Source organism: Chelonia mydas, chromosome 22, assembly GCF_015237465.2.
Source record: "Chelonia mydas isolate rCheMyd1 chromosome 22, rCheMyd1.pri.v2, whole genome shotgun sequence".
Taxonomy (NCBI): Eukaryota; Metazoa; Chordata; order Testudines; family Cheloniidae; genus Chelonia; species Chelonia mydas.
Window position 1 is genome coordinate 12,334,078 of NC_051262.2, and position 23,373 is coordinate 12,357,450.

The following is a 23,373-nucleotide window of genomic DNA, read 5'->3' on the forward strand; positions in this document are numbered from 1 at the left end:
GATGACCCCGTAGAATGAAGGGCAGGACCTCAGGAAGCAGAGAATGGAAACCCAAAGGTGGAAGAGGGAAAGATTGGCCATTCAGATGGTCTGTGGCGGAAGACAAGGGACGGGGCAGACACACAGAGTGATTTGCCCCCTGAGGCCCCAGATTCCAGGCAGCTGAGCTACTGCCCAGCCTCTCTGAGAAGATAAAGGATTGTTCTTAGCCTGCCTTCCTCCAGAGGGAAGCAGCTGCCCAAACTTCTCCCTGCACCAGTCATGGGATCGTGGTGCTTTGAGATGGGAAAGGCCTATTAAGCCAGAGCCTTCACCCCACACTGGCCACATCAACAATAGACTGGACTCAGCTGTAATGAATATAAAGGATTCTTTATTGAGGCTGCTGGACCCAGGCAGACCCTGGGGTTCCTCTCTAGCACCCAGACAGCTGCCTAGTGTCATCATACCAGGTCTCCCTGAATCCTGGCCTGGATTCAGCAATCATGGAAGGGACTGCTGACTGTACGGATGGAAATTGGCTCTAATTCTACCTCTGATACCACTGGAGTTTCACCATAAGGAAACAGCCCTGAATCCAATGGAACCAGACAACAGGAGGAGGCTGAGAGTGGGTTGTGGAGACACTTTGATGCTAGAGACGCATCAAAAAATCCATTTATCTATCTTACAAATGATAAATAATTTGCTTTTAAAATCTTTTCAAGTTTCTTTCTCTCTTTTTTTTTTTTTCTTTCTTTTTTTTGGTTTTACTTCTTGTGGCAATATTTTTTTAAAAAAAACCCCCCGTTCCCATTAAGAGATTGATATAAAAATAGTTCTATGAGCAAATTAAAAAGAAAAAAACCCCTCAAAATAGCTTTTTTTTTTTTGGTCTGAAACGCCTGGATTTTAGGCAAAAAGGCACATGGTGGAGGGTGCGGAGCAGGAGGGGTTAGGGTTAAAAATTGCAGCTGCTCTAGAGTGCGTGCGAACCCTATCAATATTTCCCCCTCATGCTCCAGCCCTAGGGAGGGCAGAATACAGTAAGAATAACTCGGGGAGCGCCTTTCAGCTGAAGATCTTCAAACACGTTACATAGGAGCCAGTCTCATCATCCTCCCCACTCTTACAGCGAGGGGAACAAAGGCAGTGCCGTGGCGTGACTCACCCCAAGCTCACACAGTGGTTTCGGCAGCAGAGGTGGGAACAGAATCCAAGAGTCTCTCCATCCCCAGAGATCAGCACCCCGCCCCCGCAAAGTCAGGGGGCAAACCCAGCCTGGGATCTTCTCTCCCCATCACAATCACAGTCTTGCAGGGGTGGGCAGAAATGTGTGGACGTGTCTTTCTTAATAGGAAGCGAGTGGGACGCAGGAGCCTAGTCCCCGGCAGGGAGGGGTCATGAGAACAAGCCAAACCAGAGACTTAGAGACCTTCAATTTTCAGGGGCTGAGGTGGGGTTTACAGCAACTCCTGCTACATAGGATTCCCTCCCCCAGGCAACATCCAATGTGACACTCGGACTGACCACAGCAGGGCTCCGGATTTGTGGGCCTCGGACCACCCCTTGCTTGGGTGTGACCCCACAAACCATCTGGCCCCCTTTGGTGGCCAATACTGCTCTGGTGTCGCTGGAAGGTCGAAGAGGCAGGGAAGGGGTCGGAGCTCCACCCCCTCCGGTGGCTGGTGTGTTTTTAAGACAAAGCACCAGGGTCACATTTTGGTGGTTGAGAGGCTACAGTTAAAATGGCTCCCCGCTTGAAGAGGCTCCGTCCTGGCACCGACACCCCAGCTAGTCCGTCTCCTCCCCAGAGCTGGGCAAACTTGCTAGATCAAAAGGAACCTCTTCCCCCCCATGAAAGCTCCTCCCCCCGCCTCCTTCTGGGCCCATATTGCCATAGGTGAGTGATGCCCATAGGAGCTGGGCAGGGCACTCTTACTACATGGCAAGGTGAGCCAGTTTTCACAGTGTGAGGCAGCATTAGGGGGCCCAGGGGAGTGGGAAGGAAAGAGGCATACACAAATCCTTCATGGCACAAGGCACCTCCATGGCCCAACTCCCCCTCCAGGCAGCCAGCTCCACCCAGAGCGTCACAGCGGGAGGCAGAAGAGATGCCACGTGGAAAGGCCTGGCCGGGGCCCGCTAGGTCTCCTCGTCCCATAGGCACAGCTGCTTCTGCGGCACGTAATAGTCAAAGCTGTAGCCCTTCTGGCAGCTGCGGATGCCGCACTTGTAGGAGGAGACCTTGCCACTGGCATCGCGGCTCTTGCAGTATTTGAGCATGCACGGGTACCACTCGATGCTCAGCGAGTAGCTGCAGATGCAGGGCTTCCAGCGGTCCAAGCACAGCTTGCAGCGCTGCAGGTCGGGCAGGTCGGCCGACTGGGGCAAGACCTCGAACATGGAGCCATCCACCCCTGTGGGAGGAAAGGGAGAGACACACACCTGGCTTAGAATGCTGCCTCCTGCTATGGCGCGTTGGAGGAGAACCATTAGGAGACTGGCCCATGCAGAAGCAGGCAGGCTAGGTGGCTCGGGGGGCTGGGAATAGGCTATAGGCCTTCTCCCCTGTAAGGCACCCGTTCAGATCTGGCCCAGGTTATAGGTAGTGACTGAAAGACAGGCTGTTCAGTAAGCCCCTCTATGACACAAGGTTTGTGGGGGCTCAGCCCAGTTCCCATTGGACAGGTCCAAATCACAGAAGCCACCCCTTTCATTAGCACTAATTGCCTTCCCTGCACTTGGCTTATGGCCTCGGCATAAATCACTGAATGTTCTTCTCGTGCCCAGGGGATGGGATCTGATAACTGTGCCCAGGCAGGTCTAGGATGTGGAACTAGGTACGGCTGTGGGAGGAGCAGGGTCTCACACTAGGGAGATGTGGCCCCAGAAAATAACATGCTCAGCTTGGATTCATTCATTGGATTCATTGGATTCATTCGTTCATAAGAGCAGCATGTGAAAAACAGATGTGTAGCAAATTAACCACTAGTCCTCCTCCAGGCAGTGTGCAAGGGATCTGTGTGCACCCAGTTATGCACTAGCGTGCAAAGGATCTGTGTGCACCAATACTCCAGCTGCACATGAAAGGGATTGACATGAACCAGATTATCCACCAACAATGCAGAGAGGGAGATCGTAGTGGCTTGCAGACCAGGTTGCCGTTTGAGCATTAGCAGGCCCAGTGCCGAAGGAGATTCTTACCTTTCTCCAGCCAGAATTTAACGTCTTCTTCTCGGGTGTAAATAGCCTCTTTGGCCTCCGTGCAGACATTGTGAATGTGGGGGCTCAGCTGGGCCCCTTTGCTGAAGTTGACTGCTACGTCCATGTTGAGATGTTCCAGCCCACGCACCTCCTCCGCCTGCCGCACCGTCTTGGGGTTTTTCTGGCGAGGAGAAAGTTACTTCGAATCTAATTCCTGCTGCATTATGGGTAACAAGTATTGTCAGCGTCTTCCTCCCCTCCCCCCCAAATTAGCTCTTTTGGGACATCAGTATTTTATGTAAACCTAAGAAAAGGCATGCAGCTGGCCTGTCTTGTGCTGGGATTCCCAGCTGACCTCCAAGCTACGCCAAAGCTGGGCCTGCCCGGCACTTGAATGAGACTCCAGAGAAATTCCAGGGGCTGCTGGAAGTGTTGGCAATTCAGTAGGTGGCGCTCTTCTCCATGAGATGGCATTGAATAGACACCTCAGTAAGGAGCATGGGGGGTGCTGCCTATTTAGAGGGGGGGCAAACTGGAGGTCTTGGCCACTCCTGGCCCCTGTTGCTATCCTCTTCCCCGCTGATGGAATAGGGGCTGTGCTAGCCTAGGGTTAAGGGCAGCCATTGCTGGTTGCAGCACGCACTGGGAAATGGTGACCGTTGGCTGGGCCAGTGATCTGAGGTTACTAAATTGGGACCGGTACCTGAAAAGGTTAGGGGCCCTGACTGGCTTTTATCCCTACAAGAAAGCACATCGCTCCAAGAGACCAGGGATCACATGTGGGGCTGCCCCTCACCTGCCGCAGCTTTGCCATGGACTCGCTGGGGATGATCTCGTTGCGGTGGAGCCGTGTGACAAAGCAGAGTGCCTGGAACTGGCTTTGGCCCCTCTCCAGCTCCCCCAGGATCAGAGCACGGAAAATCTTCACCTCCTGACAAAAAAACAAAAACAAACCACAAAGGTTTACCAGAGTCCTCTGGCCCATATCTCAGGGACTGGCGGGGGGAGTTCAGACCTCCTTCAGGGGAGAAGGTGCCCAATGATGCCTCACTGGGTGGTGGGGGGAGACGTGCATGCCCAACCACCCCGTTCCTTTTCCTCCTTCCATTGCACATCTGTGAGAACATCCCTGGTGCTACGCGAAGGAGGAGCAGAGAGAAACGGGCTTCCCTCCCTGAACCACTCAACCACCCGCAACCCATTCAGTGGGACGCTGTCCCCCTTTAGTGGTGGCAGGGCCGCAGATAGGTTGACGAGTATGTTGCAACCCCAGCTAACAGAGCTGGCTCTTTTTGCAACAGAGGCTCATGCCTTTAGCTCCAGAGATCACAGATTCAATCCCCACTACCGACAACCCACCCAGTAACGCGGGGAATTGAACTGGGTTAAAAACTTTCAGCCAAGGTGGTAGCAGGTCTATCAACCGCTATCTATGGACCAGCCATCACTAGAGGCAGACAGAGCCCCCAGTTAAGTGTGTTACACATACACCTGCCTCATACTATGCCTTTTCCATACCAAGAAGTGACACTGACTCTCTAGGGATTGCCAGTTTCTCCTATGAATCAATGATCCTCAGCTTCCCCCACCAATAGGGGGTGCCCTTCCAGCGAGTGCCCCATTCTTTCCCGTTTTGGTTGGGCCCAGAATGCTTGTGTTTTGGCCCTCAGATAGGGGAAGCTCTCCCTGTGGATCCATCTCCTTCCAGGAGGGGGTGCTATCCTGAAGAGTACCCAACCCTACTGCTGTGTGCAGCAGCCTGGCTTTGACTCGGAGAAGCAGCAGTGGCCTGGAAGGGAAGCAGTGGGTTAAAGACAAGAAACGGCTGCCCGGGGTAAATGCCTGCAGCTGCTTCTCCTTCCAGTGCCTGTAAAGAAAATGTCAGTGAGGTGGCAAGGGATTACAGATTCCCTTCTCCCCTCCCACCCTTCTCCATTGAGACAGTTATTGATGGTGTTGACAGCAGGTTTCATACTTCTTCCTGTTACTGACACGCAGCCGGTCCTGGCAGCAGCCAGTGAAGTGTGACCAGAAGGAAGTGAGTAAGAGACTACAGCGAAATGAAGGGAGAGAGAGAGAGAAAGGACAAGGAATGAAATGAAGAGAGACAATGGGGATTAGATATACCCCACTGTTGTATAGGGGGCACCCCACACCTGCGCCTTTGGGGATGGGATGCTTCATTCCTCCCCATCTCTTCCAGGAACAGACACCTCACTGGTACATCCCAGACCTGCACCCCATTTCCCATCCGTCACTGCTCAATGTTGCACCCCAATATCCCACAGATTATATCCCACTCCTGCACCCCCAAATTCCCCACCCATATCTACTAGGAAAGGACTCCCTCACTTCCTACTGTACATCCTCCACCTGCATCCCATGTGACAGTGCACCCCACCTCAGCCATCACTCGCCGTGGTTTCCTTCCCACTGCAGGAGCATGGGACATGCCATCGCAGAAGACAGCAAGGGGAGCGGGCTTGTGGGAAAACCTATGGATAGCAGTGGGGGGCGACAGAGGTTTCCTCTGGAGAGCAGTGAGCAAGTGGGTGCGGAGGGAGTTCTGAGTCACCCAGAGGAAACTGGAAAGGAGAACTGCTGGATGGACATACAGTGGAACTGATGTTGCTATGGTAGAAATAGCTCACAGGAAAGCATCCGGCTCAGTGTCCCTTGGGACGTCACCAGAGACCCATGAGAGGGATGAGTCACCTGGTCACGTCTTAGCAGCATCAGCGAAGGGGAAACATTTAAACAGATCCCATGACCCCCAGCATCCATTAGTTACAGCGCTAGACATGAACCTCTGCTGGGCATCAAAGATTAGCTGTTCCATGGATGGAGCAAAGGCACAAGGTGGGGATGGGGCAAATCTCATTGCTAGGAAGGACCAAAGTAAAAAGTCATATTTCACTCCTGTGATGCAAATCGGGTCCCAGCCAGGGGAATGGGATTCTTAAAGCGTTACAAAAACAAAAATAAAGAAGGCAGCCAACTCAACGCCAGCGTCCAGGCCGAGAGATATTTCCAACCCCATCATTTTAAACATAATACAAAACTCAAAGAATTTACGACACTCATCCAATAGGATTATAGTATGCAAATAAAACAGGCTTTGCTACGTGGTATCAAGCCTGTGGGTCACAAATCATCCTTGCCAGCTAAACCACACAAGATAGGGATAGAAACTGGGGTATCCGCCCCAGGCTCTCAGGCATAGAACACAAGCTGAAGGAGAATCTTCATTAGCTGGCAGTGTTCTCTATCTCGGGTTTGACAATGTGCTCGTTGCCTTATTACTGCCACAGACCTTCTGCCCCTAGAGAGGGCAAATCAAAGATAGCTCCACAAGTTTGCGACTCTGTCAGACTAGGACAGCAATGCTCACACGTTCATGGAGCTGCCAACTGATCTCTGGAGTCACCGCCTCACTGTTTTGCAATGAGGGCTCCGATTGCTTTGCAGCACTGTCCACAGCCCTTCCACATTCCAAATCTGAAGAGATCTTTGCCCTGGTGTGGACCCTAGACCTGTGGAAAGGGCAGAGAGTGGGTGGACTGCGGGGGGGGGGGGGAGGGCGGGAAGGCCTTTTTGGCCACGTGGTCCATCTTCTGGCCCTTGACGAATCCTTGGGGCTTTCCTTGGGAGCAGCTGCAGCCAGGGGAAGATTGATGGCAGTGTAGCTCCAGCAGAGCTGTGCTACCGAGGAACACTGGAGAGGTGGGGAGTTTGCCACTTAGTCTCCCCGTGGCTTTTGAGCATCCAGAACCTTCACCCCTCTGGTCAGCAAAGTCAATGGAAAGATTCCTCTTCCCTCCCTCACCCCACCATCCATTGGCTTCAAAGAGCGACCATTCCTCGCAGGAAGGACAAACATCTGACACCGCATCCTGCCTCTTCACACTATGTACAAACTGAGAGGCGCATTTTTCCTCCAAGTTGCTATCTTTGAGCTGTAATCATAGCCCTGCGGGGGCAGCTGGTCACAGCTCCTAGCCATCAACAACTAAAAATATCACGGGCCATCACTGCAGCACAGGCCCTCACCTCATCCGCAAGCTGTTAAACAAGGTAAATCCCCCTCCCCGTCAGCTCAGTGCACAAGAAAAACTTTTGACATGCTCTTCCCAGCATGGCAGAGCCGCACTATCTACTGTGGACTCTGCTATCCTGATTCTACTCAGGCTCCTCCCCACCCACTCCCTGGCAATTGGCCTCAGGGCATGTGGGTCTACGGGCCAGCCAACAGGATGCTCACCTCTGGATCCAACGAATGGCAGAGCAGAGACGAAATTCATAGATTTTAAGGCGAGACAGGACCCATTATGACAAATCTCATCTGACCTCCTGCATAGCCCAGGCCAGAGAATTCCAGCCCATGATCCCTGCAGCTAGGGCCTGCATCTGGTTAAGAAGTCATCTATGCGTCAAAGTTCAGCTCAGGACACCGGCGCTTAGCTCCTCCACTGAGGGCTCACAACAACGTCGTTCTATATGAAAAAGCTCTCTGGGCCAGAGCCACATCTGGTGTAAGTCAGAACAGGCTCCATTGACTTTATGAAGCTATGCCAATTTATGCCATAGGAAGAGCTGGCTCTTTGCTTTGAGGGCATTCAAGTCCTTGGCAGGAGGGAGAGGTAAAGGCGACTCATTCCTTTGGAACATCACTAGTAAGAATGTACTGCACACAGAGAGAAAAAAGCCAGCTCCTGAGAAGTAGGAGGAAAGAGACAGGATACTCTCCATGAAAAAGGCTCTTTTTTCATGTTTTGGTATCACAGGGAGATTGGTAATGGGAGATGCAGGAGCATTTCACTGCTGCAGCAGCAGCAGAATAAATCCATGGTTGCCTGTGTGAAATGACCGCAGTCCAGTCCCTAGGGGACAGATGTCTGCATCACAAAAAACAAACCAAAAAACCACACAGTCGCATTGGAAACTAAATTAAACACCCACGCTGGGCACTTCAGCAGCAAGGCCAAGGACTGAATGGATCACGGATACTGAATTCTCATCCATAGAGGAGGCTCTCCCAGGTCGAGATGGAGGTATATTAGCAGGCCAGCATGTGGATGGGCTGGGGTGGAAAGCTTGCATTCATTATTTTCTTTGCTGTATCTGTTCTATGGACAGAGATTCTCTGTGTCTTGGCTGTTAATCTGGCACCATTCTCCAGAGCTAAATTCACTTACAGAAGGAATGATCACGTCACAGAGGCAGCATTTCTCTAGCAGAGGAGCAGAACACTGTTCACTTCCTTTGGAATCCACCAAAGAACACAGCGGTTAAGACCACCCTCCATGGGAGTGTGGGCAGAAGCCGCACTGACCAGGAAGAGGCACGCCAAGCTGCTGAGAAGACCTTTCCCGTTAGGATCTCTGGGGCATTCCCGTTACCTGGCTCACAAGGTTTGGGATGAGACCTCCTTTCATCCAGAGCAGGAATCAAAGCTCTGAGCAATGTCCTCTCTGGGGCTACCATCTGGGCCAGTTCATACATTCCTCAACTTACTCACCGTCGCCTCTCCCACGTACAGAAAACAAAAGGATGTGGAATTCAGGGCACATCTGGACAGCTGAAAGAACAGCTGCAGACAGAGATGTGGCTCCCTTCCAATGGCCGTAGCAGGGATTTTGCTGGGTGTATTTATTAAATGGAAACTGAACAAGAGGAGCAGGAAATAGAGGGAATTTAAAAGAAAAAAAATCCAATTAGTCCACGGACTTGATCATTTTTTATCACTGCTTTCAGTCCTCGGGCTTGACTGGCAACCCACCACGCACAGGGGATACCCCTGAAATGACTCACAGTCGCTTTAAAGGCTCAGAGCTAGAGGCTGCTGTGGTCTTTTGGGTCTTCAAGAGCAAGATTTGAAAGTATCTTTTCCAAAATAAAAAGCATAGTGCGATGATCTTTCCTGAGATGTGGAATTAGAAGCCTGAGGCTATGGATGAACCAGCAAAATGGGGGAGAGGGGGGCAGGGGGGGAGTAGGGTAGAGGGAAACTGCCAATATTTCAAATTTTAACCCAGGAAAAAAAGAAAGGATGAAATTTGCACAAAAATGTTCGTGGGGAAAATAATTCATCCTGTTTTTCAATTACTCTAATGAGAAGGCTCTTGTCTAAACCTGGCCCCAGTGGTATGGTCCAGATTCACTGTAGAGTCTTCTAAATTTAAGCCAAGTGGTTTTGATTTGATCTCTTCCGCTTTGCCCTCCCATGACATGCAAGGCCGAGTGAGGCTCCAGCAAATAAAAATGAAAATCCCAACAGTCCCAAACAGAATGATTTCATTTTAATTTACTCGAGAAAAATGAGACTCAAGGCTGACAGCGAGACAGCCACATTATATATATTTGCCAGACAATGAAATCTGAAAGTTTAGCTGCCCATGGGCAAGGGATTAGAAAAAAATTAAATCCCCAGGTTGAAGGTGAGTTTTGCAGACTCACATGGAGACGTTGCGGAGCTGCCGAATTCTTCGGGATCTACCTACCCAGAGGTACGTGTACATCAGTAAGTGGGTCTTTGTCTCTCTAACGGCTGGTCCATGAGTCTATTGCTGCATCTAACAGCTGTAAGCCGTTAGCGGAAGTGGATGAAGCTCATGATTTTAGCACTGATGATCCCAGGTTCAAACCCTGCCATGAAACCACAGCCGGAGCAGTTACACAAATGCACCTGGAAATCTGTGCACTTGGGTGAGATGGAGAATCTCTTCATAAGAAATGGAGGAGCAAGTTCAGGGTTGGTAGAAGCAGGCACAACGTCACCCGACCCAGTGGTATAGGATTGAAGTCAGTGGCAGGAGCCTGCTTACACCTCAGACAAATTTAGCCCTGATGCCCAGGAAGAGGGGAAGGGAAATGTGAGATTACACTTTTAACACGTATGGCTGGATTCTGATTCAATCTATGCCCCTGTCCGTGATGCCAGGGGTTTCAATGGGATTGCATGGGGGGGGGAGGTGAATCAGTGTGGGTTTGACCCCACATGGACACACAACAGGCTGGAATGCCAAGTACAGTTGCAGGAGAGTGGGGGCCACAAACTAACAAAGCCCCCGGCGCTCTCAGACCCTGTCTCATCCTGGATCATCCTCAGACACACACTCCTGGCTCCTCTCCTGCTGTTGTTTGGTCTTTTTGTGTGCATCTTCAATATATTTCCCCTCCTCTGTGAGCTCGTTCCCATTACACCAGAGTGCCTGTGACCCAGCCTTGCTGCCAAGCCAATCTAAATATTTATCTACCCAGCTGTGTGTGCTTGGTGATTTATAGACCATAGTCTCCATGTGGCCAGAGCCAAGGGAACCGGAGGGCCTCTTGTCTGGATTGCTGCAAGCATCTTCATTAAAGGGGCTCATAGGTGGGACAAAAGGCTAGGGATGAAGCAGAGAAAAAGAAAAGTGGGGGCAGAGAGAAAGAAAATACAGGAGGGCCAGGGAGATCCTGCAGCAGAGAAAGGAGGGGGAAGAGGGATAGAGAAGAAGAGGGTAACAGGGCAGGGAAATGGGGCAGAGAGGGATTGGGAGAAGGAGAGCAGTGGGAAAGGAGATCACACAAGAGGGGGAGCAGATGCAGGCAGGATATCAGAGGGGGTCTTCACGGATTAAATGCCCCTTCCATTGTATTGTCCATGAGACAACAGCGCTGCCCTCCCACCCCGCACCGACCTGCATTATTCCCCTTCCAGAGTTCTCCCTGTGAACTCTGCAGGCCAGGCTTGGCGAGGGCCCTGCGCTCCTGTGCCAGCCCTTCCCTTTCCCAATACTCCATCAGCAGAATCGGAAAGGCCTTAGCCTGGTGGCCTGAGATGGATCTCAATAAACCACGTTTCACCCACCGCCCCCAGCTTCACTGCGTCAGAAACAGCAGGATGCTGGCCCTGCATGTCCTCACCTGCCACTATCCAACTCCCACCCTGGAAGTCTCAGAGTCTAGAACGAGGATCCTTGTGCCGCACTGGCGACCAATTTCCTCAGAGCCGCGGCTGCCTCCCGCTGGGCTCAGGCCTCTCGTCTATAGTGGCCAAGTCTTTACAGCGAGTCAGCAGGGAGACCCGGGCAGAATCCAGGGCAGAGAGGTGGTTGGAGGATTAAGGCTCCAGCGGTATGTCTACACTGCAGCTAGGGATGAGCCTTCCAGCCTGGGTAGACAGACTCATGCTAGCTGGACTCCAGCTTGAGCATTAAAAATAGCAGTGTGGATGTCGTGGCTCTAGTGGAGACTCAGGCTAGCCACCCAAGCTCAGACCCATGGGATTGGGTGGGCTGAGTTACACTGTCTGCAATGCTAGTTTTAGTCCCTCTGCGTGGGCTGGGAGGCTCGACCCCAGCTGCAGTGTAGACAGACCCCATGAGAGCAGATTCTAAGTCCTAAGCCCAGCTGGGGTCACTGCCTTGGACCTCCCTTCTCAGAGCAACGCCACAGACCATGTGTTCAGCCTAGCAGAGAAACCACAGCTCACCTGTGGGGTCGCACGGATGGTGACTGCGCCGGCTTCTTGCCCACGGCAGCCAGGAGAAACAGCTTCTAGGCCTCATATGGATTCTGGGCTTAATCATAGAATCATAGACTTTAAGGTCAGAAGGGACCATTATGATCGTCTAGTCTGACCTCCTGCACAACGCAGGCCAGGGAATCTCACCCACCAACTCCTGTAACAAACCCCTAACTTATGTCTGAACTACTGAAGTCCTCAAATCATGGTTTAAAAAGACTTCAAGGCGAAGAGAATCCTCCAGCAAGTGACCCATGCCCCACGCTGCAGAGGAAGGCGAAAACCCCCCCAGGGCCTCTGCCAATCTGCCCTGGGGGAAAATTCCTTCCCGACCCCAAATATGGCGATCAGTTAAACCCTGAGCTTCATGACTTGCTGAGCAGGGATGGGTCACACACCGGCTGGTCCTCTAAAACCAGTAGTTGCCAGAATCCCATCACTGTTTCTCAAGGGATGCCAGACGTCGCAATGAGACCCAATTGATAGAAGGCGGTCGAGCCCTGGGTGCAAATATACCCCAGTAGAGGTTACTGAGAAACACTACTGTAAACTCTGCAGTATTGCAGAAGTGCAGAGAGTGGTGACGGTAATTGCTCCTCCTACTGACTGCAACCCCAGCCCCCTCACTACCGGTCCTGCCAGAGAAGTGAGGTGACTCAGTGCTGAGTGAGTTCCTGGCCAAGTCAATGGAGGGCACAGTATAGTTACCAGCCGGGGATTTCTGTAAAACTTCCCGGCATGGGAACAAGTTCCAGCAGGCCACCTGAACCTCCCCAGATACTCTCTCTCAAGGACTCTCCACATTAACCCTTTCAGGAGGTGCTGGCAACCCCTGGCCCTGACCCGTGAGTCTGAACCTAGGTGCGGTTAGTACAGTTACTACCATTGTTTAGAATTTGGTTTCACACTGCTTGGCAGAGCTAAAGAACAGGCAGCCCTAGAGCTCCTCCTAACTGCTATGCCCTCGCCACATCCCTGCCCTGGGGGGAAGCCCTTTTGCCCCATGAGAGAGGTGCAGCAGGTCCCCCAGGCCCAGACTGCCCGTACTTGCGCCATATGGTGGGGCATGTAGCCCACCAAGGCCAAGAATGGGTTAATGTGAGCCTGCGAGGCCAGTTACACCACCTGGCTGCACCAGGAGGGACAGCCGCGCTCAGCTGATCATGAAATCCAGCAGGGCAAGAGCAGGCTGGTTCTGATAAAGAAGGAAGTTTGTCTCAGAAGGGGGCTACAGGGAGGGAGTCTGCAGTCATTCCCTGGGAGCAGAGAAGTTGGGAGGAGGAAACCCAGGGGGAGAATAAAGCCCAGGGATCCTAGCCCTGAAAGAAGGGTCAACGCAAGAAGTTGCAGGGAAGAAAGCCTGAGAAGGCTAGGTAGGAAGAAGTCCAGGGAAACTGCAGCAAGGGGTAGAAATTTGCAGTCTTTGGCTGTTGGTTACAGGATTTCTGGGCTGGAACCTAGAGCAGAGGGAGGGCCTGGATTCCTCTACCAACCACTGGGAAGGTGGCATAAAGCCCCCTGACATAAGGAGATACAGATAATTCGGAGCCTGGATGGATGCGGTGATCATTGGGCCCAGAGTCAGGGGCTGCAGACCTGGTATAAGGTTTAGGAGTCCTTTGGTGGACTTTTTTTTTTTGAGCTTTGTTAACTTAAAATTGGTGGACGTTAATATCGTGACAAGGCTGGAGAGCCGAGTTACAGAAGAGAGACCACCCCAGCGATGGAGTGACGGTCAGCATGGGGCACCAGAGGGAAAGAGCTGTCACAGCTGGCCATGAGGAGGTGCTCCTGCAGTGACTGAGCCCTGTTACACTCCCCTAGAGGGCATCCAGTTTAGAGGAGCCCCCTTGTCCTCCACTTATTCTTTCCTCGTTCCATCTCCTTCTTCCTCAAACCTGGCCTCGTCCCTCTCCTATAGGGACCATCTTCTGGGATGAGAGGGCAATTCAGACTGGGTTTCAATGAAGTCACACAAATGAGGGTCATTCTTGTCAGTTGCCAGCTTGTGCAGATCAAGGAGTGACTGGTTCACATTCTTTTCCAGGTGCAAGGCACACTCCATTGCTGTCAACCTGTCCCAACAGGGACTAAGGACCGAGGCTGGCTAGATCGGAGCGGAGCCTCTTAGTTCCACGTTGAGTGGAGCAAACCAGTCCGCAAGAAACTAAAGCTTTTAGGACAGTGATTCACATACTTGGTTCCTATTGAGTGCAAAGGGGGAATGCGTACATCCACACAGAGGAAGGAAGTTGATTAGGGTACTATCCAGGGACTTGGGATACCTGACTTCAATTCCTTGCTCTACCCTGTTTACCATGAACAAGTCACCTAGCCTCTCTGTGCCTCAGTTGCCCATCTGTAACATGGGGATAACAACACTGCTGTGCCTCACAGCAGGGTTAGGAGGATAAATATACCAAGGGTTGTGAGATGCTGAGATACCAGGGTAATAGGTTCCAGGTAAGTACCCAAGACAGATAGATGCAAAAGCAGAATTTGGCTAGTGTAGTGATAGTGGGTGTTATTCTTCTATCACATTCTCCAGGTAGAAATGGTCTAACTGGGTTGTGTGGGTAAAACTCAAAGCAGCCAGAGTCCCTTGTTTGTAACGGAAAGTTGGATCAGTTACTGCACAGTTGTTTGAAACAAACAAACAAACGCTTAGTACTTGCACAGTGCTTTAGATTTTCAAAACACTTTACAAGCATTAACTGATGGATCGTCATGAAATCCATGTGAGGTACTGTACTCTAGATAAGAACAATGCTTTACAGATAGGGACTTTGTGGTTGAGAGGTTAAGGCCACATTTGCAAGCGTGGTAAGTAATTTCAGATGCCTCCATTTTTGGTACCCAGTAACGGGTCTGATTTGGTAAGTAGTGAGCACCTGGAACTCCAAGTGAAGTCAATGGGAGCTGTGGGTGCTCAGCACCTCTCTCTCTCTCTCGCTCAAAAAAAAAAAAAATCAAGCTCTAAACATCTCATGCTAGACACCTAAAAAATGAGGAATGCACAAATCAGTGGCCCATGGCCAGGCAGTCAATCAGTGGCAAAAGTGGAACTAGAACTCAGAAGTTGTGGTCTTCCAGTCCTGTGCTCAGCTTACCAGATCAATATACAGTATCAGATAAAAGAGACAATCATTCTTGCTGTTCAAATGATCGGCTTGATTAAAATACAGCGTTTTCAGATGGCAGCACTACGCCCCAGGATAACCACCAACTCAGAATTCTAGTAAACTGCCCCCCTCCAATACTAAATCCCTAGAAAATACATATTTTAATAATGCATAAACTCTTTAATGTTTAACGTCACAGAGGGAGACCTGTGGAGAGCTTGAATCGTGGTTTCTAGTCTGCCTGGTTACAACTCCCAAATTGCTCCATCCCTCCTATGGAGAGAGTTAAAAAGCCTTCTATTATCTCACAGTAACTTGCAGGGAATTGGTGTCATCTGTTCTTTGACAGAGTCCCAGAGCACCATCAGGAAGCCTTTGAAAAGTGCACCCTGGAACAGCACTGTTCTGCATCTTGGATTCTGCTGTTGAAAATCATGTCTCTGAAGGCTCCGACTGCAGAGATTTCTGTGAAACAATGCCTCTGAAGCGTGGAAAAAGGTTCAGCCAGAGAGCTGGAGATCACATCCCAGGACAGAGGCAATTATAGTACAGTGCAGCTAAATGGGAGAGGGTCCAGACAGTGACATCGTGCATTCTAGCAACCCAAGAGCAGGATTTATAACATTGCTACGCATTCTCCCTCTCCAAATGGAATTAGGGAGGCTCGGGGTAAGGCAGTGGTCCCTGGCTTGAAGTAATAATAGCAACCAAATGCATGGCTTCCCTCATATGCAGGGTGTATGGTTTTGTTCAATGGCTTTCAGCAGCCTCACTATAAAAATCGTTCCAGCACCCCTGCCTATGCCTGCTGGTCATAGTTGTACACACACAAGCAAGGGAGTGAGCACACCCCAAAGAAAACAACAGCCTCCTGCCCCAATCCTTAGCTGTCTGAACACTTTATATCCCCCAAATTCTACACCTAGCGACAGGTGACAAGTTTCCTAGGGGAATACAGGAATCGCCGGGCTGGATCAGACCCAAGAACCATCTAGGCCAGTCTCCTGCCAGTGACAGTGGCCAGCTCCAGCTGCTTCAGGGGCAGGTGCAAGATCCCTGCAGTAACAGATGTAGGATGAACTGCCCCTCCACATTAGGTCTCATCCTCATCTCTAAAGTCAGAGGCCAGCTTAAGTCCTGAAGCAAGAGGTTTAATATCCCTTCCACGATTTTATCAGCATTAATTAGGATAGTTTTGATATCCACGGGGGAGGAAATTTGGGAAGAGCAGGTTTCCCAAACTGAATGCATAAACTTTTTGGGGGCAGAGGCTATCATCTACGCCATGTTTGTACAGTACCTGGCACAATGAAGCCCAGATGTGGCAGCGGCCTTAAGCACAGACAACAACAGTAGATGCGATGTTCTCGTGCCTCGTGACACGAGACAATCCAGCATTTCCACTGTCTGTCCAGTGCCACGTTTCTTGCTCCAGTGTAGTCTGCTTCCATGACAGCGGCATCTTTCTCAATGGGTTTTTTCTTATGTCATTTGTTGTCCTTCTCTTTTCCGTCTTCTACCATGTGGTATCAAGGCAAAGGCTTGTCTAGGAATGTTTTTTTTTCCCTGACACCTGTACAACATGCCCAAACCACTTCAGCCTTCTTTCTCAAACCATTGTCTCTACAGTTTGTTGGCCACTCCTTTGTAATACATCAGCATTAGTTACTTTATCCCACTAGACGACACCAAGTGTTCTCAGCAAGCACTGCTGATGGAATATGTTAAATTTCCTGTTGTAGGCTCCTAGCACATGCTAAGTGTCAGAAGCATATAAATACAGGTACCACTCTGGCACTGCATAATTTTTGTCTTGGTTCTTGTATGAATCTTATTTTTTCCAAATAACTACTCGTCTTGAATACAACAGCAGCAGCCTGTTGGCCACCTGAAGCTCCTAGCACTGCAAGGGTTAAAATCGACTGCCCTCTCCACATGCAGCTCCATGCACTAATTTGCCAGTAATTATAAGGACAAAGAATTATTTGCATCCTTGTGCTGACTCCAGTGTAAGCCACCCACCCCATTCCCAGGCTGCAGTGTGAAAACCCAACCACTTCTGCAGAGATGCTGCCAAGTAGTTTAGACTCAACATTTAGGTTATTGGTTTTTTTAAACAACCAGCCATAAAACAGAAACAGAAATGTTTCATTCCTTCAAAAATGCAACCAAGTATTGTTACTTCAGCAATTCCTCTGCAGTGCTAAAAACCCAGACATCTCAGGCTCTGGTGCCTGGTAATAAATAACAATACACACTTAAAAAGAAAAGGAGTACTTGTGTCACCTTACAGACTAACCAATTTATTTGAGCATAAGCTTTCGTGAGCTACAGCTCACGAAGGTGACACAAGTACTCCTTTTCTTTTTGCGAATACAGACTAACACGGCTGTTACTCTGAAACCTGTCGAAATACACACTTAGGATTTACAGCACTTTTCACCCATCGCTCTCAAAGCAGTTGATAAAGGTGGGTAATGCATTATTGTCCCCATTTTACAGAGAGGGAAACAGAGAGGTGAAGTGACTTGCTCAAGGTCACCCCGCAGCTCAGTGGCAGAGCCGGGATCAGAATCCACATGTCTGGAGATGCAGTCTAATGCCCTTCCAACCAGAGCTCACCGCCATGGAGAACCAGAACATGAAATTAACCACACTCGGAAAGTCTGCTTTAATGCCATGTATTTACCTCCCAGATTCTGTGCTGCTCCAATGGCCAGTAAATCCCCGAGCAGCCCCAGGGCTTCTCTAACTCACTGCTGCCTACAGACTGCTCCACGGGACAGAATTGCTTGAGCACAGAGTGTTGCAGCTACTATCCTTCCAATCCCTGACATGCCTCTCAGCGGGGGTGGGCAGTAGGGGAACACTGGGGGTGTTTCCCTGGGTGCTGCTGCGGCAAAAGTTGCAGTTGGTGGGAATCGGATCATGGGTTTCATTTGGCAGGATAAATGAAGTGCAAGAAGTAAACTGAAGTGGCGAAAGGTCAGTTGGTTTTATAAAATATTTTCAGTTTCAATCCTGTATTGGAGATAAATTCACCTCATGCAGAGGCCACGGGCAAGCACCGCTAAAGTCCCATGTCTGTCCTCAAGACAGGGCATAAATGCGGGTAAGTACTGCATAAGCCTTGAACCCCTCTGCATCAAGGTGAACCTCATGCAATTAACACAGGTAAAGAGATTGTTGAGCAAATGGTTTTCATGTTGATAGTCATATCACAGCAGAAACCAACAGATTAGATTGTGCAATAACTTCCCCAGGAACAGTACAGGCTTGTTCCCACCAATACAATGCACAGGTCCAGTCTAGTTTTGAAAGTCCCAAAGGATCAAGCTCACACTGTATCCCTAAGGAGATGATTCTAGATATGGTGCTTAGGTACTTATATGGCTTCCCATTAGCACGGTATCCGTGTGCCTTGCAATCTTTATCAGGAAATATCCCCATTTTACAGATGGGGAATTGGGGCACACAGAGTCTATGGCAGGACCAGGTCCCCCAAGTCCCAGGTTGGCACCCTAACCAGTGGGCCAGCCTTCCTCTTGATTTCACATCCTATCATTTTCCATCAACAGATGGGCGGGTGGGTGGGAAGGAAAGCAGGAATCTTCCCCAGCACAAGCCAGGGAACTGGAAAAATCATTTGTGTGAAAAGCCAGGATTTTGGAAGCATTGTAATCACAAAATTACACTGAGAAACCCAAATCAACAACCCTATCTGCACTTCCAGAGGATAACAATGCAAGGGCTTCTTGCGGGCAAGGGGAAGTTGTGAAACACCATGGAGCAGGGCACCAGTGCAGAACAGAGTTAAATATGGTAATGCCTGTCAGAGGCCAGGAGAACAGCTCTTGATGGGATCCCCAGCAGGCAGGCAGCTCTCACGGTTTCTCACGGCATTGTAAATTCTATTTCTCAGGTCATTACATCTGGCTGGGTTTTTTCTCCCCCTCCCCCCCCATTTAACCATGTTCCAGCGAAGCCATTTAAAAAAAAAAATTACATGCCAGCTCTGAGCTGATGTCAAATTAAGAACTGTCCCCTGAGTGCTTTGAGTATGGGGAGAGGTTTTCTTACAGGTTTCAGATTTGCAGACAAGTCTCAAGTGCAAATCTTCAGGAGAGATGAAGGGGTGGGGAGGGATGCCAGCATGAACAGCAGCATCGGCACTTCACCACGTGGCATCCAGAGCTCCCATGGGGGCATCCACAGCCCCCGTAGTCTGTCTAGAGGATCTGGAAAGTGCATGGATTTTCCTTGGCAAAAAAAAAAGTGCAGTGATACACAATTTGGACTGATTATGGATTTTAACTCCCTTCTCTGAGCTTCCCAGGGCATCCCATCTTCTCTGTGTCTTTTACAGTGTAAGTTCCTTGGGGTAGGGGGTGTTTACTTCTGTGTGTTATACAGCTCCCAGCACATCACTGATACTTACATAAGTGTAACTTATCAGTGCTGAAGAAAGGTGCTGGCTTGGCAGCCTGGCTGAGTGAAGATCTTTCCCCACAGCATGGACAGCAAACTTCCCTCCTACCACCATCCCCTGCCCATTTGCCTTATCCCTGACATGGAGAGACCATTGTTAGAATGGGATGTGATTTCAGATTCCACGGTCCATTTAGTCCTTGCAGAGAAGAAGGTTTAACTTGTGACAACTGGGGAAGGAGGTGGGTTGAGATTCGGACATGTGCTCCAACACGGAACTGGCTGAGACCCTCCAGCTCTCGAGCTGGGACCATTTGATAGGCTGGAAAAGAGGCTAAGCAGGGACTTGTGACCAAATGTTGTATTGGGGAGGGGGGGAGGGGTGAAAAATCTTGTACACTGCTGAGCATGGGGGTTTAGGGGGTCATGACTGCCCATACAGATAGCTGCAAGACTCTAAGGCTCTCAGGAGATCTGGGCACGATACCCATTACGTTTGAGATTTTAGCTTCCTTTCACTTGAAACCAGAGAAAACAGTCCTGAAATAAGGGCTGGGACAAAATAATACACTAACCGCCCCAGCTGATCACTACACAAAGCAGTAGAGAGAATGAAGGTTTTCCGGTGCACCATTTAGTGTAATGGAAAATCCATGGCATCCACTCATGCTCGGCACAGACTCCAGAGAAGCCCATCTAGCATAGACACTCCCTTCTGCTGCAATGAGCTCTCACGCTTCATCTTAGAGAGAATGGCAGCTCCCCTGCATAGACTCCCTCTTGTACCAAGATGGATGGGGTGGGGGAGGAGGGGAAAAAGTCACCCTTTCCTTCAACCAACATCAGAGTTTGTCTCCTCACCCTCACTGCAGCCGCAATCCCGGAGAGCACTCCTCTGCCCCCAACTCACTGGCCAGTCCTCCAACACATCCCAATGATCCACCCCACATGGAGATAGAAATTGCTCATCCAATTCCACAGAAGGATGGAAACACCACAAAGTGCTGTTCTACCCAGAGACAACCCAACCTATAAAGGCTACCCCACAACACATAAGGAAGGCTGTATCCTACTAAGACAGAACTGCCCCCCCCCGCCCCCAGCTCCAAAAGATAGAAGGGATCCCATCTCACCGATTTAAATGCCCCCAGCTCCTAAAGGCAGGGGGGATTCCATCACTCCCAACCACAGATAAACACACTCCCACACTCACAGAGATGGGACAGATTCAGGGAAAGATTAGGGCATTGGCCTAGGTTCCATCCCTGGCCCTGCTGCTGTCCTGCCTCAGTGTCGAGTTCCTTCCCTGCTCTGCACCTCAGTTTCCAACAGCTATAAAGTGGGGGACTGACATTCATCTGCCTTTAAAAGAGCAGAGAAATGTATAAATGAGAACCACACTGGGACCTACCCTTGCACAGAACTTGTTACAGAGCGGGCAGGCCTTTCCACACAAATACTACCCCACTCCACCTCCCCCAACTAAAGCGGACTCCTGACCGGCCAGTCCTGCCTGAGAATCTCTATAAACACAGACCCGCTCAGCCTACTTCACTGGTCTCCCATGAGATGTCATGTCCAGCGTTCCCAGGCTGAAGCCCTTTGATCTGCTCCATCCCAGCAGGGAGGCTAGATAAACAAAATACACTCTGGATTATCCCATAGCTCCTCTCCATAGGGCTGGGGGACAGGGGAAGGAGGAGGGCTGTTAGCAGCAAGTTCTCCCATGGTGCTGGGGAAGGAGGAAGGGTCAAGTCCACGGGTCAGATCCCCAAGAGGTAGTGGAGATGTGCCAGTACCAGAAGGGAAGAGGACAGTCTGCCAGCAGTGAGACCCCTACCCATTTCCATTCCCTGCTGGGCTAGCGGAAAGGAAGAGACCCAGACTCAGCAGTGGGGGAATCTCCCCAAGCCCCTGGAAGGGAACAAAAATTTGCTCCTCTCTCCCTGGTGTGGTAATGGGGACAGGACCAGCTCCTCAGCCCCACAGAGGGGAAAAGGTCCATGCACCCCCACACGCACTCCCATCCCTCTGCTGCAGCTACTGAAGGCTCCAAAGACCCACTCCAGCCTCCTAGACCTGATGCATCATTTTCTAGGAGCAGGGAGATGCTGAGCCCCCCACTCCCCCTCCCTGGTCCTGTCCCCCTCTGTATGGTCCGAGACACCCCTCCCATCCCGGGTCCTGCCTCCCTCTGTGGGGGTCCGAGACCCCCCCCCACCATCCCGGGTCCTGCCACCCCATGCGGGGGTCCGAGCTCACTGCCCCCCCATGTTGGGCCCTGCCCCCCTCTGTGGGGGTCCGAGCCCCCCCCACCATCCCGGGTCCTGCCACTTCATGCGGGGGTCCGAGGCTCCCCCCCGACCATCCCGCGTCCTGCCACCCCATGCGGGGGTCCGAGCTCACTGCCCCCCCATGTTGGGTCCTGCCCCCCTCTGTGGGGGTCCGAGGCCCCCCCATACCTGTCGGAAGTCGGCGGTGAGGGTGATGAGGGTCCCATCCCCTTTGCGCAGCTCCAGGCTGATGCAGTCGGCGCCGCTGTCCGCCTGCAGGCTCTCCTCCGTCACCTGCCCATCGGGCAGCCGCACCCGGACCCGCAGCTCGGACAGCGCCCCGGGGCCAGCCCGGCCGGGCAGCGGCCCCGGCGCCAGCGGGAGCAGCCGCAGCAGCAGCAGGAGCGCAGGGAGCCCGCAGCCCTGAGAGCGCATCCCCGGCAGCAGGAGCCAGAGAGGGCGAAGGCTGCGCACCCCCTGCCCCAGTCCCCCGCTTCGCCCCTCTGCTACCCCTAGACTCCGCCCACCGACACCCCCTCTAGCTGCCTGAGCTCCCCCAGCCAGGCACCCCGCTGCCCCCCACAGGAGGCTCCCGAGACAACCCTCCCCAAGAAGTTTCCAAACTTTGGCTGAAAGTTTGGCAGAGCAGAGAGCCCCCGGGGCTGGGAGCTCCCCTCGCAGCACCCTCTGCCCTCTCCTCCTCCTCCCCACCCCCCGGAGCCCTCTCCTCTTACCCCTCTCCTCCTCTCGCCCTGGACTCTGGACAGCACATGGGCTGCTGCCTGCACTTTACACCTCCCAGTGCACCGGTGGAGTGGCTGGTGCCCGCCGGAGGTGCCGGGGACTGGTGCCCTGATCCTTGGCAACCACCTTTCCTCCTCCTGCCCTGCTACCCCACCATGTCCAGCCTGTCTTTTCCCTTTCCCCCAGCAGCCCTGCCCCAGCTCCCTCTGTCCCTTACTTGGGACTCTTTGATTCTGTTTTTCTCTTTTCATTCAATCCACCCCGTCACTTCCTTCACTAAACACAACCCACAGAGACCTGACTTAAAGAGACAGTGCACCTCCGCCTTTAAAGGGCCAGTGCAAGCCCACAGCTGCTCCCCAGCTGGGATTCCAAGCTGCTCCTGCAGCCAAATTGGGGCGGTGGGAGGGAGGTTGGAAGGGAAAGAGAATAAGGCAGCTTTGTGGAACAGTTCTTTCCTAATTACTATCTCGTCCAAACACCCCCACTCACCCTGTCATCTGGTTTCATGCTGGTGTCCTGATGATTTACACTGACTGGGAAAATTTCCCTTTGTCCTCCAGTCAGGATCCATCCTGCAAGTTTCTTTCCTTTCCTGCAGCCAGAAACTGGTTCCCCCTTTAATTCTGAAAGGAATACAATTGAGAAGCTGCAGTTAAAACAAATCTAGCAGAGAAACGGAGAAAAAAAGTTATTTCTAAATGAGCAATTATAAATTGACAAAATTACCATGATGTACTGAACACCCTAACCCTTACTGTAGAAAAGGAGCCAAATTCAGAGGTCTGTGCTGATGCAAATTTCATATATTCTGGCCCCTGCAGTGTGCATTTTACACTAATATAGATTTTCTCTAGAGTCCCTTACTTATGTTCACCCCCACTTACCAGAATGTGTAACCCACAAGCCTGCACATTGCTTTTGAATCTATCCCATGGTCTCTTGCCCTGAATTGGTTACACTGTAAGCCTCCAATTCGGCACTCGGTTACACTCAGTTTTTCAATCAATTCCAGATGGGCAGATGTTCGGGTCCATGAAGAGCCCCGTTGATTTCCAGGAGAATCTGACTGCAGGATCAGGGCCTAAACTCAGATGAACAACACTCCAAACAG

The 23,373-nt window shown here is 51.2% G+C and overlaps 1 protein-coding gene across 1 annotated transcript; it reads right to left on the reverse strand.

Moving 5' to 3' along the window:
* Window positions 1–353: 353 nt before the first annotated feature.
* Window positions 354–22,699, reverse strand: OAF (out at first homolog). Its single transcript, XM_037882445.2, has 4 exons — window positions 21,705–22,699; window positions 3,983–4,117; window positions 3,187–3,367; window positions 354–2,399 (listed from the first exon to the last, which is right to left on the reverse strand). Exons 1-4 carry the CDS (start codon window positions 21,948–21,950, stop codon window positions 2,125–2,127), a joined length of 837 nt encoding a protein of 278 aa, XP_037738373.1. The 5' UTR covers window positions 21,951–22,699; the 3' UTR covers window positions 354–2,124.
* Window positions 22,700–23,373: the final 674 nt, after the last annotated feature.

What these genes read in the sequence shown, in the direction of transcription:
- OAF (XM_037882445.2), bottom strand. Translation starts at nt 21,950, where the DNA reads ATGCGCTCTCAGGGCTGCGGGCTCCCTGCGCTCCTGCTGCTGCTGCGG. An exon ending in TCACCGCCGACTTCCGACAG is followed by an intron (nt 4,118 to 21,704) that starts GTATGGGGGGGC and finishes TTTTTTTGTCAG; the next exon opens with GAGGTGAAGATTTTCCGTGC. An exon ending in TAAATTCTGGCTGGAGAAAG is followed by an intron (nt 2,400 to 3,186) that starts GTAAGAATCTCC and finishes TTCCTCCCACAG; the next exon opens with GGGTGGATGGCTCCATGTTC.